The following is a 21,113-nucleotide window of genomic DNA, read 5'->3' as shown; positions in this document are numbered from 1 at the left end:
GCCAGGTCTTGGTAGATTTGCAGTGGTCTGATACTCCTTCCATTTCAAAATGATCGCTTACACAGTGCTCCTTGGGATGTTTAAAGCTTGGGAAATCTTTTTGTATCCAAATCCGGGTTTAAACTTCTCCACAACAGTATTACGGACCTGCCTGGTGTGTTCCTTGGTCTTCATGATGCTCTCTGCGCTTTCAACAGAACCCTGAGACTATCACAGAGCAGGTGCATTTATACAGAGACTTGATTACACACAGGTGGATTCTATTTATCACCATCAGTCATTTAGGACAACAATGGATCATTCAGAGATCCTCGCTGAACTTCTGGAGTGAGTTTGCTGCACTGAAAGTAAAGGGGCAGAATAATTTTGCACGCACCACTTTTCAGTTTTTTAATTGTTAAAAAAGTTTAAAATATCCAATAGATTTCCTTCCACTTCACAATTGTGTCCCACTTGTTGGTGATTCTTCACAAAAAATTAAAATTTTATATCTTTATGTTTGAAGCCTGAAATGTTACAAAAGGTTGAAAAGTTCAAGGGGGCCAAATACTTTCGCAAGCCACTGTGTGTGTATATATATATATACATATACACACACACCATACATCACGATCTTAATCCAGCATTTCCATGATTCATGTAACAAGTGCAGAGCAGTTCTCTACTCAGAGCTGTCAAAAAATAAAAAATAAAAAGCTGGCAAAGATTATCACAACATTGCTCAGTGCTGAGAGATAAAAAGAATCATTGCATCATTTGGTTCTTTTAGATCAGGGGTCTCAAACTGGCAGCCCTCCAGCTGTTGGGGAACTACAAGTCCCATCATGCCTCTGCCTATGGGAGTCCTGCTTGTAACTGTCAGCCTTGCAATGCCTCATGGGAATTGTAGTTCTGCAACTGCTGGAGGGCCACCAGTTTGAGACCCCTGTTTTAGATCAAAGGGATGAACTTCGGTCTGTAAATGGGGTCAGTTTAACCACTTACAGACTAATGCCCCGTACACACGGTCGGATTTTCCGACGGAAAATGTGTGATAGGACCTTGTTGTTGGGAATTCCGACCGTGTGTAGGCTCCATCACACATTTCCCATCGGATTTTCCGACACGCAAAGTTTGAGAGCAGGATATAAAATTTTCCGACAACAAAATCCGTTGTCGGAAATTACAATCGTGTGTACACAAATCCAATGCACAAGGTGCCACGCATGCTCAGAATAAACAAAGCGTTTAAAGCTATTGGTTACTGCCCCGTTTATAGTCCCGACGTACGTGTTTTACGTCACCGCGTTCAGAACGATCTGATTTTCCGACAACTTTGTGTGACCGTGTGTTTGCAAGACAAGTTTGAGCCAACATCCGTCGGAAAAAAATCCTAGGATTTTGTTGTCGGAATGTCCGAACAAAGTCCGACCGTGTGTACGGGGCATAAGCCTTTTTCTGACACTTGTTGCTTACAAGTTAAAGTCAGTATTTTTTGCTAGCAAATTACTTAGAACCCCTAAACTATATTATATATTTTTTTTTTTTTTTTTTTTTTAGCAGAGACCCTAGAAAATAAAATGGCATATATTCTGTCACACTGTATTTGCGCAGCAGTCTTTCAAACGCAATTTTTGGGGAAAAATACTCTTCAATGAATTAAAAAAAAAAAACACTAAACAGTAAAGTTCAATTTTTTTGTATAATGTGAAAGATGATGTTACACCGAGAATCATGATCTTTATATCTTTATTCAAAAGTAAAAAAATTGTTATTCTTATTTTATCCAGAATTGTGCAGCTCTAATATGTATATATGTGTTTATTCTATTTTGCATCGACACCTAAGGTCCGGTTTACACCTGAGCGATTTTGAACTTGAAGCTTACAGCTCTAAAACGCTCAGCTAGCCAAAGCCCATTAATTCCAATGGCTCCTGTTCACATCTGAGCACTCTATTGCCTGAAGCAAAACACCTGTCGCTCAAAAAAGAGTTTTTTTTGACAGATTAGGCTCCATAGACTTCAATTGGAACGCCTGAAAATGTGTGATATGAGCATTTTACTGCCGAACAGCATGGCCGCATGGTCTCAGGGAACCGCCATCTACACTGCAGCTTCAGGGTGGCTCCAGCTGACACCTGCACAGCCTCCCAACGTCCTTCATCCCCGTTGACTGCTACGGTATGCGGAGACGCTGTCCAGACCAGCCGCTGGTTCAAAATTGGTCAGCTTTCTATCAGATGATGCAGCGCAGGGTTCACCAAACAGGAGACGGGAGACATACTGCACCGCCGGCTTCAGGACCTCTAGAGTCTGCCTTACAGCTCAAGCACAGGCTCAGAAGATGCTGGCACAATAGGCGAGCAAATACACATTAGAAGTTAACTCTTCATCTCCTACTACTGTACAAGGAGCTCAATTAAAATTGTTTTATTTTTGGGGGGGGGGGGGGGGGGGGAGTAACAAAGATCCTGTTCTTTTAAAGCATTATATACAGCACAGTGCATGTGCTGTGTCATTTGGCCCCCTGTAATACCTGGCTGATCCTGCCTGACTATACCCTTCCCCCTGTACGCTGATTCCGATATAGGGAGCCCTGACACCGGAGTCATCGGTTCATGCCTCCTTCATACGCAGCCTGCTATCTGTCTCCTCTGTGCTCTCTCCCCCTCCCCTCTCTGCCTGTCAGCTGGTGACAGTGCCTGTCCCCTCAACTCCTGCTGCTCAAATATTCACATCTTCATACCATCCCCTTGGTGTTCTAATCCCGTGTGCCCCTGTGTGAGTGATTTATAAATAAAATAATGCTATACCTATATTTCACAGCTCTTCTTAGCTGGCGCTCTCTCTCCTCTCCTTTCTCAAGTGATGTCAGAGGGGGGATCTCAGCCCTGCCCGCTGCATCTATCAGACGGGGAGAGAAGAAAGCCAGCCGATCATATGATCGCTGAGAAGAGCTCTGAAATTAGGTATAGCAGGCTTTTTTTTTTTTTATAAATCACTCACACAGGATTAGAACACAGAGGGGATGGTATGAAGATGTGAAAGTGGCTTAACAACCACTTTAAAGCAGAGTTCCAACTGTGAAATACATTTTTTTTTTGGATAAATAACTTAATATTTAAAAAGTTATTACTAGCACTCACGTGTCTCTGTTTAAATGGCGCTCGATAGCTAATCTATTTTAACCCTTGTTCGTGGCTATTACCATCTTGCTTGTGGGCATGTGAAGCTCACAAGCACTATCTTCCAGGCTCTGGTGCAGCTGAGCGACCAGCATACACCACCCGTTCTAGCGCATGTGCTGAGTGTACAGCTCGCAGCGCCATACACTTCTGACGTTGCCATCACAGGGAGGGACCTCTTAGCAAAAGACAAAGAAAAGGTGAGGAAAAAAAAAATGTTTTCTAAATCTTGTTAATTGTTTTTAATGCTGCTGATTAATGTACACTTCATTTTTTGAGTGGAACTCCACTTTAAGTTTAAACCCCATATAGACTCTGGAGACCCAGGCAACTCCTTCCCTCTTGGACGTGGATGTGACTAATTCTCTTTCACCACAACACTCTTCTGATGCTTTCATAGATCCCATTGCACAATTCCCTACTTCAGGTCAGCCCATTTCAGATGTTACTATGAAAGACATGCTTATGTCAGTCACTAAGGGCTTCCATACAAGTGGACTTTGGATTACTGTGATTATATGTAATATTATATATGGAGCGTCAATTTCTGTGTTCAACTATGTGATAATTATTAATATTGAATGAAACATAAAGTGACCACAAAGCACACAACAATGATATTGAGATCACATAAACCACAAGATAAAAAGAACAAATTATTAAAGTGAATATAAATGAGCAACAGTGTACGAATAGTGCTCAAAGGGGTGCAAAATAAACATTCAATGAATTAGTATGAAAGTGCCTTAAGTGACTTTTAATTGTAACACACAAAGTTCATATTAATGAATGAAATGCAGAATGTGTGGAATCTTGCTCAGGCAGTATACTGCAAAGACTTCCTGTGGTGACAATCACTTGGTTTAGCAAGGCACCCGATACATTCCGCTTGAAAGCGATCACATATGTTTGGAAATATGATGTTTCATAAGGTAAAAGTTTGCTTGTTACCAGATGTGGTGGATTCCTATTACAGAGATCAAACTTGCGTTTGGATATATATTCGTCCGTATGGATATTACCCTCTCGGTTGTTCTGCTTCCACACACGCATAGTATTAATTATGACACAGCTGAACACAGAAATTAGCGCTCCATATATTATTACTATTTTTGACTTTTTTCCTGGTCTTGAGAAGCAGCTCATCATTTAGACCAGTGCAAAGATTTTATATTTTAACACATTATATGTAATATGTCCATTATGGTTGCAGTTCCTCCTCTTGTCCACTGGGGGCTGTCTGGTCTTCCTGTGCCCGTCTGGCACACTCAGGCTGAGGCAGCCTTTCCATTGGCTTGGGCGAGGTGATGACGCAGGCACTCCCTTCCTGTGTCTTCTCACGCGCACACGCCATCCGGCCCTCCCCTGTGCGCCGGCGGCTGCGTGACTTCGTCCGGCTCCAGGGTGGAGTTTTGTAGCACGCTGCCCGTCCAAGGGGGGGGGTTTCCTAGCCGCGTTCAAGCTGGGAATGCTTGGTAGGAAAATCACACAGCTGCAAGGCAGCTCCCCGCCCTCTATCTCTGATTATTCAATAGCTTTGCTATATTCATAGACAAAGGCGTTGTCACGCTGTCTTTTTGTCATCAGACCTGGCAACCATTCACACAGCTTAAACCCAATATCTCAGGTGAGCACCCTATATACAATTATTTTTCATTCATGCTAACAGCCAAACATGATCACTTATCACATCTGGTTATATTTTCTGACCCACTATGTTACAGCTCTCTGCAGTCTTTGGGATAGACACCCCCCCCCCCTTACCTACTGACATTCTTATCCATACACAAACGGATATCCAATGGACTGTAATGTGTGATGTCCAAATGTATGGTAAAAATATACAGGTATCAAAAATCTCCCTTTTTGAACATGGATGTATGTACACATACATAAATTTATATTCTTATTGTCTCCATATATTGATTCTATTTATCCTTTTACCCAAAGATATTTTTATATTCATAGGTGGTGTAACACTTTATGTACGCCACGATTTCTCATTACTTTTGGTGACTGCATGGACTCTTCAGTTTTAGGGAGCTATAACCTTTCCTACCTCTCACTCCCCTGTCACAATTTGGGATGCATTCCATCCAATAAGTCAAATTCATTCTTTCTTCTTTTTCTCTCTCTCTCTCTTTCTCTTTCTTTCTTTCTTCCCAGTACACATCCATACTTGTTCGCAGTGAATTACCGGGTCCCAGCAATTCACTGGTTGAGCACTGGTCTTGATGCCTCCCACTGACATTCAGAGGACAAATTGCAACCAATATTTTAAATCTGGTTCTTCACTCAAGATGTACTCATAGCTTTTTAAAGCGGGGGTCCACCCACACCGCCAAAAAAAAAAAAAAAAAAATATTAAAAGCCAGCAGCTACAAATACTGCAGCTGCTGACTTTTAATACATGGCCACTTACCTGTCCCAGGGTCCAGCGATGTCGGCAGGGGACGCCGAGAACCCGCTCGGTTCTCGGCAGCTGCCGCTGCCATCCTAGGTGAGGGAATCAGGAAGTGAAGCGTTGCGGCTTCACTTCCCGGTTCCCTACTGTGCATGCGCGAGTCGCGCTGCGCGTCCCAAGTGGTCCCCGCTCTCTCCTGGGAGCTGTGTGTTCCCAGCAGACAGCACGGTGGGGACGGGAAGAGGCGTAAATACCTGTCTTAGACAGGTATCTGCACCCCCCCCCCCCGAAAGGTGCCAAATGTGACAACGGAGGGGGGGAGGGTTCCGAAAAGCGGAAGTTCCATTTTTGTGTGGAACTCCGCTTTAAGGTATTGTGATATACATAACAAACCATCAATACAGAACGTAGATTTGTGTCATATGCACTATATATGATGTTCTAATGTCATTTCTCTTTTATAAAAAGTAAATTCCTTTCATTAATGTGTATGCACCCCTGAAGAACAAAATCTAATTCTAAAATCATTGGGTGTTCATCATTTTCATCCTTTGTTCTGGTGATTCCAACTTGAATACATTGTAAAGTTCCATAACTTTTAATATGTATTGCAACCTTTTACATATTTTGTTTTATTAAAGATTTGTTAACTTTTATATTATTTAGGAATACTTTTCATTTGATACAATGACCCAGTCCCGGTAAAGTTGATGGTTGGGAACAAATCATCTGAGTTTCCACTATTTCTTATGGGGAAATTTGCTTCGATATACGAGTGCATTGGATTACAAGCATGTTTCTGCAACGAATTATGCTCATAATCCAAGGTTTTACTTAAAGGGGTTGTAAACATGTCATACTTACCTCCACTTTGCAGTTCGTTTTGCATAGAGCGGCCCCAATCCTCCTGTTCTGGTGTCCCTCAGTGAAGCTGGTGGCTCCTCCCGCATCAAGTGTACATGTAGGAGAAGCTCTCTCCTTGGTGGACACCCGTGCGGGTGCGCTCCCGAGGCCCGCATCTGTGTTCATTAACACAGAATGCAGGACCCGCCCCCGCGTCATTGGATTTGATTGACAGCAGCGGGAGCCAATTGCTGCGCTGCTATCGATCTATCCAATCAGGACACGAGACACCAGCTAGTGAATGGGACTGTCAACAGCAGGTCAGAGGAGGAGCCGCTGCGAGACAGAGATGACAGTTGCTCTTCAAAAAGCTGTGTTAGAGTTACAGGTAACGCCTTTTCTGTAGAGTCTTCCAGAACAGCCCATGAGACCTAGGGCTCCCCCTACCAGGACAGGAAACATGTTAACCCCCACCAGATAAAAGAGCGGTCCTCCAAGCCCCATGTCAGTATTCTCGAGAACTGTAGGACGTCCCTGAAAAACATATGCATAACACAAAACTGGGTGGGAATCCAGCTGTCCTGGAAGACTCTCAGAAAAGGAGTTACTGGTAAGTCTAACTCAGCTTTTCTTTAAGCGTCTTCCAGAACAGCCCATGCTCCTGAGCAGATGAACAGATCCAGGTGATAATGTTTAATGAAGGTCGAAAAAATGGATTTTTAAAACAGCTTACCTGTAAAATCCTTTTCTTCGAGTTCAGCACAGGACACAGAGCACCATAATAATGACTATGTGGGTTATACGCTTACCTTCAGGTGATTGGACACTGGCAACCAATAGTAAGACAGTTCCTCCCATATAACCCCTCCTATACAGGAAGTGCCTCAGTTTTGTAGCAAGCAATGATGATCACAAAAAGAGGGGAGGGACCTCTGTGTCCCGTGATGTACTCGAAGAAAAGGATTTTACAGGTAAGCGGTTTTAAAAATCCATTTTTCTTTATCGTACATCACAGGACACAGAGCACCATAATAATGACTATGTGGGATGTCCTTAAGCAATGCATCTGAGGGGGGGGGACACATCATCCCTAAGCCCAATGGGCCTGAGATTATAAAGCAGCCTGCAACACGCTGTGGCCAAAAAGAGTCTCATTTTGAGATCTCACATTCACCTGGTGAACGTATGAACTGAAGACCAAACGGCTGCTTTGCAAACCTGAGCCATAGACACCTGCTGGCGTACTGCCCGTGATGCACTAACCCCTCTAGTGGAGTGTGCTCTTAAATCTCGGGGTGGAACCCTGCGCTTTAATCCATATGCCTGGACAATAGTCTGGCGAATCCACCTGGATAAAGATGAACTTGTTGCCGGCTGTCCTTTTTTAGGACCCTCAGGCAAGACAAAAAAAACAGTCAGTTTTCCGAAAAGGAGCTGACATTTCCAAGTAAACTTTTCTCGCTCTCACCAGATCCAGTGAGTGAAGCGACCTTTCCTCCCTAGTTTTAGGGTTTGGAAAAAAGGAAGGTAAAATTATATCCTGATTCAAATGAAATTTGGAAACTATCTTCGGTAGGAAATCCGGACGAGGTTGCATGACCACTCTGTCCTGATGAAGAATCATAAATGGTTCCTTGCAAGAAAGGGCGGCTAATTCTGACACCCTTCTAGCCGACATAATAGCCACTAGGAAAGCTAATTTCCTGGTCAATAGGACAAAAGGAATATGCCTAATAGGTTCAAAGGGCTGACCCTGTAAGGCTGACAGTACCAAATTTAGGTCCCAAGAACATAAATGTGGTTTTAGCGGTGGCCTCAAGTGTGTTACTCCCTTAACAAAGGGTCGCACCAAGGAATGGGATGCAATTGGTCTTCGGAAAAAAAACGATAAGGTCCAAATCTGTCCCTTAATTGTCCCTAAAGAGAGCTGGAAGTCTACTCCTGTTTGGAGAAAGGCGAGAACTCTTCCAATCGTATACCTACGAGGGTTCCATTTCCTTTTCCCACACCAAGAAATGTATGACTTCCATACTCTATAATAGATAGCTCTAGAAACTGACTTTCTAGCGTTTATCAAAGTGGACAAGACTGAACCCATAATACCACGGTCTTTCAATAGTCTGGCCTCAATAGCCAGGCCATCAAATTCAGCAACCGTAAAGAAGGATGGAATACGGGCCCTTGAGACAACAGGTCTGGACGGCAGGGAAGGACCAACGGGTCCCCTACTGCCAAATTCACAATTTCCGAGTACCATGATCTCCTGGGCCACTAAGATCACCAGCTTCTGTTCCTCCCATATTCTGCGTAGTAAGTGCCGCAGAATTTGGATCGGAGGGAAGGCATATATCAGAGCAAACTGATCCCAAGGAACTACTAATGCGTCTATCCCGACAGCATAAGGATCCTTGGTCCTGGATACAAACCTGTCCAGTTTGGCATTGAATCTGGATGCCAGTAGATCCACATCTGGGGTCCCCCAGTATTGGCAGATCTGTAGAAACACTTCGGGATGCAGAGACCATTCCCCTGGTAACAATCTTTGGCGACTTAGGAAGTCCGCCTGCCAATTGTCCACCCCCGGAATAAACACTGCCGACAGAAATGGCATGTTTTTCTGCCCAGGTCAGTATATGATCTACCTCTCTTTGGGCTGCCCGACTCCTGGTACCTTCCTCGTGGTTGATATATGCCACTACCGTGGAGGTTGTGGGACTGAACTCTGACAGGAAGCCCCCGCAACCTGGAAGTCCAGAATCGCAGGGCCAGACGAGCTGCCTGAATCTCTAGTAGATTGATGGGCAGAGTCTTTTCTGTCTGGGACCATACTCCCTGAACAGATGTCTCCTCTAGGACTGCTCCCCAGCCGAGAAGACTGGCGTCCGTGGTTACCACTTTCCAGACTACTGGTGGGAAAGACTTCCCCCTTTTTAAGTTGCTGGTTTTTAACCAAGAGAGGTTCCATAGAACCTGTGAAGATAGAACCATAGGTTGATCCAAGGTTCGAGCAGACTTGTCCCAGGCTTTCAGGATACTGTTCTGGAACACTCTGGAGTGGAACTGTGCATATGGCACTGCGCTGAAAGATGACACCATCTTGCCCAATAACCTCATGCACAGCCGAACAGAAGGTGTTCTTTCTTTTTTCACCTTCTGTACAAGTTTCACTATGGCGGCGACCTGCATTAAAGCCCCGCTCAGGGGGTCTTTTTTCCTCTTTTTCCTATGGAGGCGACCTTTAAGGGCGGAAGGAACACCTTTTCTTGGACGGTGTCCAAGACCAGATCCAGATACACCAAGGCTTGGGTTGGACAAAGAGCCGACTTGTCCAAGTTTAGCACCCAACCTAGACGTTGTAAGACCCGCACTGTACTTGACACGTTTTGAACTAGTGTAGGGCAGGAGCATTCCCCTAGAAGTAGATCGTCCAGATATCCTATTATGGAGACTCCTTGAGATCTTAGGGAAGCCAACACTGTGGCCAGAACTTTGTGAAGACCCTGGGGGCTGTGGCTAGACCGAAAGGCAATGCCAAAAACTGGAAATGACTGCCCTCTACAGCAAAGCGTAAGAACCTTTGGTGTGGACCGAAGATCGGTACATGAAGGTATGCATCCTTGATATCTATGGATGCTAAATAGTCTCCTTTTCTCAGGGACCTTATGACCGAGCGAACTGATTCCATGCGGAAGGACCGGACGTCTACAAAGAAGTTGAGGGCCTTGAGGTCCAAAATGGGCCTTACCTTCCCCATTTGGTTTCGGCACGGTGAATAGGTTTGAGTAAAACCCCTTGAATCTTTCCTCGTGCGGGACCTTTACAATTACTCCTTGCATCAGCAGATGGTGTAAGGCTAGGAATAGGCATCCTCTTTTCTCTGGGTCCACCGGGACCCTTGAATGTAGAAAACGGTTCGGGGGAACCTCCCGGAACTCTATTCTGTAACCGTTCTTTACAGTGGAAATTACCCATCTGTCTTGAACCAGTTCCTCCCAGGCCTCCCCAAACAGCCGAAGCCTGCCCCCCACCCGTGAGAGCGGGGGCACCCCTTCACAAGGAAGACTTGGAGTTGGGCTTCGGTGGCTTTTGGGTCCAGGGCTTTTTCTGACCCTGCGGTCTTTTAAATCCAGACGGCTGAGGCCGTCGATACCGCTTAGGGGAAGAGGCACCAGGCCCTGGGGGATTAGGAATTTTATAAGAGGGCTGCTTCCCCTTCTTTTTAATAGGAAGCAGAGTGCTCTTACCTCCTGAGATCTTTTCGATATATTTATCCAGATCATCGCCAAACAGGGCGCTCTCCATGAAAAGGAAAGGCAGCAAGTAGCCTTTTACATGGTGTCTCAGCAGACCAGTTCTTTAGCCACAATACTCGGCGCATATGAACTGATAACAACGCAAAACGAGACATCTGTTGAATTGAGTCTTTTAAAGCGTCTACCGCAAAACACAAGGCATGAGGGATCTCTGATAGCTACTCAGCAGATTACCCCTGGCAAGATATGTTCTCTACTATCTTCTTAAAGCGATCCTTTAGGGATTGACAAATCCCAATAGCTGCAATAGCAGGCTGAACTGCTGCACCGGCAACTGAAAAGGAGGCCTTTAATAAGGACTCTAGCTTTTTATCAGCCGGATCCTTGAAAACCTGGGCATTATCCACTGGACAGGTTAAATTCTTATTTTACAGAAGATATGACAGCGTCTACCAAAGGTGTGCTCCATTTCTTTCTAAACTTTTCCTCCATAGGGTATAACACAGAAAACCTCTTGGGAAGTAAGTATATCCTGTCAGGATGTTCCCAGTCCGCATAAATTATCTGCTCCAGTAACAGATGCAAGGGAAAAGCTTGGGAAATTTGTTTAGGTTGCCAAATCCCAAAGTAGAACAAGAGAGTGCAGACTCTTGAGCCGAAGGTAACTTAAACCCAATTCGTACCATCTCCATTAGAGATTGGATAAACAATTTCTGGAAATGGGAGGCTGACATTGGTTCTTCAGAGCCAGATTCCTCAGCCGAGGAATCTTCAGCCTCCCCTACGTCCTGGTCCTTTAAGACCAACTCCTCCGGATCCTCTGCCCATTCTGGTTCCAGGTCACCTGGACCCATCTGGCTATAAGAGTCCTGGGGCTCTAGTGACTCACCATTTGGCCCAGGCTCAGGGGAGGGAGATCTATTACGCTTCCTTCCCCCCTGTGTTACAGAGGCAATCATGCCAGCTATCTTGCCTTCCAGGCCTGCTAAGGCAGATGCCAAATCATCCTTAGTAACATAAGCCGAGGCAGGTACATTGGTAGTGGCTACTATGCTTGACAAGTGTAATGGCTCAGCCAGGTGCCAATCGGCCTCTGTACCCTGGATAACGGATCAAGGCTCACTGTGGTAGTTCAGAAACAAAACAGGGGGAAATTATATATATATATATATATATATATATATATATATATATAATGAACCCCAACGGGGAGTACTCACCATCCCAAGCAGCAGGGCCTGTCTTGCCAGGCCCAATCTTCCCCCATCACGGCGGGTAGTGCCTCTAAGGACCTTCAGGGACCGGGTCCCCCATATATTGGGGTCCACACCCCTGGACCTGTAAAGCACCCTTTGTGGTTTCCTTGGGCAAGGTTGACCAAGAATACCACTTTTAACAAGGGTCCAGCACCTAAAAAGGACACATTACAAGCAATACCTCGTTCTTGAGCTGAGGTTCGGGTACCATCCACTTTAGCTTAATAAGCCATCCGAATGGATCCGATTATAACGTCTTCAATGGGACATTCTTTGAAGAAACTGAAGAGCTTCAACAGCCATGACCATCACCTTCAAGACACTGGCGAAAAAACTGAGGCACTTCCTGTATAGGAGGGGTTATATGGGAGGAACTGTCTTACTATTGGTTGCCAGTGTCCAATCACCTGAAGGTAAGCGTATAACCCACAGTCATTATTATGGTACTCTGTGTCCCATGATGTACGATAAAGAAAACTGGGCCATGTGGCAGCCCTGCAAATTTGTTCCGGTGAGGCTCCAGCACTCTCAGCCCAAGACGCAGACAAGGCTCTTGTTGAGTGCGCAGTGACAAAAGGCGGAGGAACTTCCCTAATTTTGTAATTTTCAGAAATAGCTTGATTTATCCATCTAGCCAAGGTGGTGCCAGCATGCATCATGACAGCCGGGTCTTCCCCAGCCCCTCCCAGTAATCTGTCCACCATATCCATGATGTGCCAAACCCGAGCGCCCGGTAGACAACATACAGTTTGGCGCTTCAGGTCTTTGTGACAGATTGCCCTCACTGTCCTGAGAATTGAGTCCCCTCCTACCAGAATCTGTCTTTCCTTTCCCTTGGCTTTACTCCCACCCCCACTGGAGGAGTTATTCCCCTGGCAACAATGTCACTCAACGGGGCGTACTTATTGGGATGTTTCAGCCCAGGACCGGCCTCCCTGGCACTTTCCCCTCTACCCTTTGACTGTCATCGCAATAAAAAAAAAAAAGTAGTGGTTAAAAAAATTACACAAATTTAGTTTGGGTACTGTGTTGCATGACAGTGCAATTGTTATTCAAGAGAGTTGTGCGAGAGCACTGAAAATTGGCCAAGACAGGAAGGGGGTAAAAGTGCCCAGCAGTCAAGTGGACGCTGGTTTGAATCCCAACCACGACACTACCTGCCTGGAGTTTGCATGTTCTCCCTGTGCCTGCGTGGGTTTCCTCCGGGTACTCCGGTTTCCTCCCACACTCCAACGACATGCTGGTAGGTTAATTGGATCCTGTCTAAATTGTCCCTAGTATGTATGAATGTGAGTTAGGGACCTTAGATTGTAAGCTCGAGGGTAGGGACTGATGTGAATGTACAATGTATATGTAAAGTACTGCGTAAATTGACGGCGCTATATAAGTACCTGAAATAAATAAAAAATAAATAAATAAATGAGACTACATCCACCGAGGATCTTACACCCGCATCAAATCATGGCGCGGAGAGCCATGAGCAGTTACCTCCAATGATTATATCTAAATATATTAAGCTTCGTCACAAAGGACTTTCAGAGAAGACCAGTGCTAAACTTGTCTGGTGAAATTGTAGTACAGTTCAGTGTATGGACTGCACTACACTACACAGTACAGGAGTCACCAAATCCAACCTGCTACAAGATTTTCCCCTGTCTGCAACAATTTGTCCCATATTTGCTTCAAGTGTTCCCATGGCGCAGGTGCGCCGACTGCCTGCACAACAATGACGGTGAGCAACCTAGAGACACGGCATCAATCTTTTTTCTATGGAGCTGGAGGACCAGCCCAGCCACACCATGAAAATGCCACACCAGCATTCGGGAAAAGGACCTGCTCCACCTCCAACCCTTTTTTTCAGACCTGCTCTGCTCTGCTTCCCACCCTGTGCCAAGACAAGAGGATGGGGTCTCATATGAAAGGGGGGGCTATGATGTAAAACAGGGATCTCATGTGAAAAAGGGGACATCTTGTGTGAAGCTATTTTTATGGAGTGTGTTTATTCATTTGTTTACATTTTATATTTCTAAACCTAATTTTTTTTAGTCTGTGAATATTTGTAAAATATAGGATGTGGTCCCAGTACTGGAAACTCTGGGGATGCCTGCAATGGAGCATTTTTAGTTGAAGAGTAAGCCCAGGTTCACACTGACAGCAGGAATGCGATTTCATTCCTGCATGTCAGTTCCAACTTCAGGGGCGATTTCAGAGACATGTGTATGGGTTGCTGCACAGATGTCAATGGAAATGGCACCCCGAAGTTGCCAAAAGTAGTACAGAAACTACTTTTGAGAATCGGTGCAGCGATGCAAATGCGGCGTCACACTGATTCGGACGATGCCATTGCCGGCAATTTGGCATGCGATTTTATATGTCAAATTGTATGCCAAATCATTCCAATGTGAACCAGGGCTAAAGGTCCATTCAGAACATGATGAGTGCATGTAACAGCATGTGCGTTAAAATGATGTGTTTTACCCTTTGCTGCGAAGCCCTTGTTCACATTGAATTCCGTTTTTTAATCATGCAACTTCTTCTGAAATCGCACAATTTCAAAGCCGCATGTCAGTGTGACTTGGAAGACATCTGTGCGGCTTCATGCACAGATGTCGCACCTGAATTCACCAAAAGTAGCGCAGGAACTACTTTTTCAACTCGATGTGACACCGCAAACTCGGCGTCGTAACGTTTTTAACAGTGCCATTGCCGACAATAGGGTGTGACTTGTCATGCGATTTGACCTCGCTCTGGTGTAAACGGTGAAAGAGGAGGTCCAGCCAAAAAAAAATAAATGTAAACATCAGCAGCTACAAATACTGTAGCTGCTACCTTTTAATATTATGACACTTACCTGTCCAAGCAGCCCACAATCTCGGCACCCCAGTCGATCTTTGGATCGACTCCCGGGTGCTGCCGCCACCATTCATGGTAAGGGAACCAGGCAGTGAAGCCATTCGGCCGCAGGCCGTCTCCCGGAAGCGGTAGTGAAGGGGACCTGTGAAACGGGTCCCCGTTCCGCCTAGCCCTCCTGAAAGGTGCTAAATGCAACACCTGGGGGGAGGGGGGGGGGGGGTTGGAGGAAGCATATAAGCAGAAGTTCCCCTTTTGGGTGGAGCTCTGCTTTAAGGTCACTACACTTTATAGGTAAAGGAAACATTAGTGGCGGACATCAGTGGTGGCCGACCCCTAATCTACATGCAGTGCATCGGACGCATGGATTCCACTGTTTTTTTTTTTTCTTTAGAAGAACATGATTAGAACCTGAGGCACTAATTGTCTTAAAAAAGGGTGGGCTCGGGGCGCAGAGCACTTTACCCTGAGCCCACCCAGTTGTGTGACAATAGCGAATCTATATGTGCTACTGTCTTCCCGATTCTCCCCCCAGCCAATCAGGAAGCGGGTCCTGAGACCCAATTGGCCACTGAGGATGAAGATGCAGGGGGAAGCCGCCAAAGCTGCCTGCGACCTAGATGGGGTAAGTGTGTGGACGGATGGACGGGGGGGTTGTGTGATGTATTGACGATCGGCGGGGGGGGAGGGGGGGTTTGACAGACGGACCGAATAGAGGGGTGGCGGGTGGTTTGATTTCTGCATCTATGCCCACTGCATCACAAAGTAAGGCCTGCTCTATTTTTCAGTGCTAAGCAGCTCACATTAGAGAACTGCACGGATGTGAACTGGCCCTATTGATATGCATTGGTTTTATAATGTACAGTATATGCTTCTGGTGTGATCCTTACACTCAAACAAAAACGTAAAACAAGTGCTGTGTTGGGAGCCCTATAATCCGAGGCCATGTATACAGGCAACCCCCTGCTGCTACGACGCGCGTATATACAGGCAACCCCCTGCTGCTACGACGCGCGTATATACAGGCAACCCCTTGCTGCTACGACGCGCGTATATACAGGCAACCCCCTGCTGCTACGACGCGCGTATATACAGGCAACCCCCTGCTGCTACGACGCGCGTATATACAGGCAACCCCCTGCTGCTACGACGCGCGTATATACAGGCAACCCCCTGCTGCTACGACGCGCGTATATACAGGCAACCCCCTGCTGCTACGACGCGCGTATATACAGGCAACCCCCTGCTACAATGTGTATATATACAGACACCCCCCCGCTCTGATGCGCGTATACAGACACCCCCCCGCTCTGATGCGCGTATACAGACACCCCAGCTACGATGTGTATATACAGACACCCCAGCTACGATGTGTATATACAGACACCCCAGCTACGATGGGTATATACAGACACCCCAGCTACGATGGGTATATACAGACACCCCAGCTACGATGGGTATATACAGACACCCCAGCTACGATGGGTATATACAGACACCCCAGCTACGATGGGTATATACAGACACCCCAGCTACGATGGGTATATACAGACACCCCAGCTACGATGGGTATATACAGACACCCCAGCTACGATGTGTATATACAGACACCCCAGCTACGATGTGTATATACAGACACCCCAGCTACGATGCACGTATACAGGCACCCCCTTGCTACGATGCGTATATACAGACACCCCCTTGCTACAATGCACATATACAGGCACCCCCTGCTACGATGTGTATATACAGACACCCCAGCTACGATGTGTATATACAGACACCCCAGCTACGATGTGTATATACAGACACCCCAGCTACGATGTGTATATACAGACACCCCAGCTACGATGTGTATATACAGACACCCCAGCTACGATGTGTATATACAGACACCCCAGCTACGATGTGTATATACAGACACCCCAGCTACGATGTGTATATACAGACACCCCAGCTACGATGTGTATATACAGACACCCCAGCTACGATGTGTATATACAGACACCCCAGCTATGATGCACGTATACAGGCACCCCCTGCCATGATGCGTATATACAAACACCCCCTTGCTACAATGCACATATACAGGCACCCCCTGCTACGATGTGTATATACAGACACCCCAGCTACAATGCACATATACAGGCACCCCCTGCTACGATGTGTATATACAGACACCCCAGCTACAATGCACATATACAGACACCCCCTTGCTACAATGCGCATATACAGACACCCCCTTGCTACAATGCGCATATACAGACACCCCAGCTACGATGTGTATATACAGACACCCCAGCTACGATGTGTATATACAGACACCCCAGCTACGATGGGTATATACAGACACCCCAGCTACGATGGGTATATACAGACACCCCAGCTACGATGGGTATATACAGACACCCCAGCTACGATGGGTATATACAGACACCCCAGCTACGATGGGTATATACAGACACCCCAGCTACGATGGGTATATACAGACACCCCAGCTACGATGTGTATATACAGACACCCCAGCTACGATGTGTATATACAGACACCCCAGCTACGATGTGTATATACAGACACCCCAGCTACGATGTGTATATACAGACACCCCAGCTACGATGTGTATATACAGACACCCCAGCTACGATGTGTATATACAGACACCCCAGCTACGATGTGTATATACAGACACCCCAGCTACGATGTGTATATACAGACACCCCAGCTATGATGCACGTATACAGGCACCCCCTGCTACGATGCGTATATACAAACACCCCCTTGCTACAATGCACATATACAGGCACCCCCTGCTACGATGTGTATATACAGACACCCCAGCTACAATGCACATATACAGGCACCCCCTGCTACGATGTGTATATACAGACACCCCAGCTACAATGCACATATACAGACACCCCCTTGCTACAATGCGCATATACAGACATCTCCTGCTACGATGTGTATATATACACACACATTCCCTGCTATGTGTCTGCTCGCATCGTGATAAACCAGCACAGAAATAACTTAAACGTAAAAGCCATTCATAGGATAAGAGTATGTACAGTGCCTCAGTCATCACTTTCCAGCTTATAATGCATGTGTAGAACACAGCACTGTACGTTCGGCCCTCTCACCTCATTATTTAGATTCAGCACGGAAGCCATGATCTCTTCCCCTCACGCTTCGCTCTGACATAGAAGAACACACGAGTAAACACACCGGGACACACGTGTCTTCCTGTGTCAGTCCGAAACACACAAGGCGCGCATGTGTAGTACGGGAGCCGCCGAGGGCCAAACTAGTGAGAGGGCGAACTGTATAGGAAGAGAGGGGTGAGCACTAAGGAGATGGTGAAGATGGGTAGTTTGTGTGTTATTATAATAGAGGCAATGTAATGTGTGTGTGTGTGTTATTATAGAAATGTGAGCTAATGTGTGTGTTATTATAGAAATGGGAGTGTGAGGTAATGTATGTGTGCTATTATAGAAATGGGGGTGTGAGGTAATGTGTGTGTGTGTGTGTTATTATAGAAATGAGGGTGTGAGGTAATGTGTGTGTGTTATAGAAATGGGAGTTTGAGGTAATGTGTGTGTTATTATAGAAATGAGGGTGTGAGGTAATGTGTGTGTGTGTGTGTGTGGTGTTAATAGTAATGGGGATGTGAGGTAATGTTTGTGTGTGTGTGTGTTATTATAGAAATGAGGGTGTGAGGTAATGTGTGTGTGTGTGTTATTATAGAATGGGGGTGTGAGGTAATGTGTGTGATATTATAGAATGGGGGTGTGAGGTAATGTGTGTGTGTGTGTGTGGTGTTATTAGTAATGGGGGTGTGAGGTAATGTGTGTGTGTGTGTGTGTTATTATACAAATGGGGGTGTGAGGTAATGTGCGTGTGTGTGTTATTATAGAAATGAGGGTGTGAGGTAATGTGTTTGTTATTATAGAAATGGGGGTGTGAGGTAATGTGTGTGTGTTATTATGGTAATGTGTGTGTTATTATAGAAATGGGGGTGTGAGGTAATGTGTGTGTGTGTGTGTGTGTGTGTGTTATTATGGTAATGTGTGTGTTATTATAGAAATGGGGGTGTGAGGTAATGTGTGTGTTATTATGGTAATGTGTGTGTTATTATAGAAATAGGGGTGTGAGGTAATGTGTGTGTGTGTGTGTGTGTGTGTGTGTTATTATAGAAATGGGGGTGTGAGGTAATGTGTGTGTTATTATAGAAATGGGGGTGTGAGGTAATGTGTGTGTGTGTGTGTTATTATGGTAATGTGTGTGTTAGTATAGAAATGGGGGTGTGGGGTAATGTGTGTGTTATTATAGAAATGGGGGTGTGAGGTAATGTGTGTGTTATTATAGAAATGGGGGTGTGAGGTAATGTGTGTGTGTGTGTGTGTGTGTGTTATTATGGTAATGTGTGTGTTAGTATAGAAATGGGGGTGTGGGGTAATGTGTGTGTTATTATAGAAATGGGGGTGTGAGGTAATGTGTGTGTGTGTGTGTGTGTGTGTAATATGTGTGTGTGTGTGTGTGTGTGTGTGTGTGTGTGTGTGTTATTATTGAAATGAGGGTGTGAGGTAATGTGTGTGTGTTATAGAAATGGGAGTTTGAGGTAATGTGTGTGTTATTATAGAAATGGGGGTGTGAGGTAATGTGTGTGTTATTATAGAAATGGGGGTGTGAGGTAATGTGTGTGTGTGTGTGTGTTATTATGGCAATGTGTGTGTTATTATAGAAATGGGGGTGTGAGGTAATGTGTGTGTGTGTGTGTTATTATAGAAATGAGGGTGTGAGGTAATGTGTGTGTGTGTTATTATGGTAATGTGTGTGTTAGTATAGAAATGGGGGTGTGGGGTAATGTGTGTGTTATTATAGAAATGGGGGTGTGAGGTAATGTGTGTGTTATTATAGAAATGGGGGTGTGAGGTAATGTGTGTGTGTGTGTGTGTGTGTTATGGTAATGTGTGTGTTGTTATAGAAATGAGGGTGTGAGGTAATGTGTGTGTTATTATAGAAATGAGGGTGTGAGGTAATGTGTGTGTTATTATAGAAATGGGGGTGTGAGGTAATGTGTGTGTTATTATAGAAATGGGGGTGTGAGGTAATGTGTGTGTGTGTTATTATGGTAATGTGTGTGTTATTATAGAAATGGGGGTGTGAGGTAATTGTGTGTGTGTGTGTGTTATTATAGAAATGAGGGTGTGAGGTAATGTGTGTGTTATTATATAAATGGGGGTGTGAGGTAATGTGTGTGTATGTGTGTGTGTGTGTGTTATTATGGTAATGTGTGTGTTATTATAGAAATGGGGGTGTGAGGTAATGTGTGTGTGTGTGTGTGTGTGTGTTATTATAGAAATGAGGGTGTGAGGTAATGTGTGTGTGTTATTATAGAAATGGGGGTGTGAGGTAATGTGTGTGTGTGTGTTATTATGGTAATGTGTGTGTTATTATAGAAATGGGGGTGTGAGGTAATGTGTGTGTTATTATAGAAATGGGGGTGTGAGGTAATGTGTGTGTGTGTGTGTGTGTGTTATTATAGAAATGAGGGTGTGAGGTAATGTGTGTGTTATTATAGAAATGGGGGTGTGAGGTAATGTGTGTGTGTTATTATGGTAATGTGTGTGTTATTATAGAAATGGGGGTGTGAGGTAATGTGTGTGTGTGGGTGTGAGGTAATGTGTGTGTTATTATAGAAATGGGGGTGTGAGGTAATGTGTGTGTTATTATAGAAATGGGAGTGTGAGGTAATATATGTGTGCTCTTATAGAAATGGGGGTGTGAGGTAATATGTGTGTGTGTGTGTGTGTGTTATTATTGAAATGAGGGTGTGAGGTAATGTGTGTGTGTTATAGAAATGGGAGTTTGAGGTAATGTGTGTTATTATAGAAATGAGGGTGTGAGGTAATGTGTGTGTGGTGTTAATAGTAATGGGGGTGTGAGGTAATGTGTGTGTGTGTTTGTGTGTGTTATTATGGTAATGTGTGTGTTATTATAGAAATGGGGGTGTGAGGTAATGTGTGTGTGTGTGTGTGTGTGTGTTATTATGGTAATGTGTGTGTTATTATAGAAATGGGGGTGTGAGGTAATGTGTGTGTTATTATAGAAATGGGGGTGTGAGATAATGTGTGTGTGTGTGTTTTAGTGTTATTATGGTAATGTGTGTGTTATTATAGAAATGGGGGTGTGAGGTAATGTGTGTGTGTGTGTGTGTTATTATGGTAATGTGTGTGTTATTATAGAAATGGGGGTGTGAGGTAATGTGTGTGTTATTATAGTAATGGGGGTGTGAGGTAATGTGTGTGTTATTATAGAAAGGGGGGTGTGAGGTAATGTGTG

General features: G+C 45.0%; 1 protein-coding gene across 2 annotated transcripts in view; it reads right to left on the bottom strand.

The window, feature by feature from the left end:
* The window catches only part of SRFBP1 (serum response factor binding protein 1), a 213,506-nt gene extending 195,427 nt beyond the window's left edge, over positions 1 to 18,079 (bottom strand). The window contains exon 1 of one of the 2 annotated variants that reach the window (XM_073624677.1): positions 17,912 to 18,079. In XM_073624677.1, coding sequence (XP_073480778.1) covers positions 17,912 to 17,941 — 30 coding nt within the window. In that variant the 5' untranslated portion in view covers positions 17,942 to 18,079. The remainder of the gene's footprint in view (positions 1 to 17,911) is intronic. The other variant, XM_073624678.1, reaches the window with a different exon arrangement.
* Positions 18,080 to 21,113: the final 3,034 nt, after the last annotated feature.

This window comes from Aquarana catesbeiana, linkage group LG01 (assembly GCF_042186555.1).
Source record: "Aquarana catesbeiana isolate 2022-GZ linkage group LG01, ASM4218655v1, whole genome shotgun sequence".
NCBI classification, from domain to species: domain Eukaryota; kingdom Metazoa; phylum Chordata; class Amphibia; order Anura; family Ranidae; genus Aquarana; species Aquarana catesbeiana.
The sequence above is the reverse complement of the archived record's forward strand: the minus strand, read 5'-3'. Positions and strand labels throughout refer to the sequence as shown.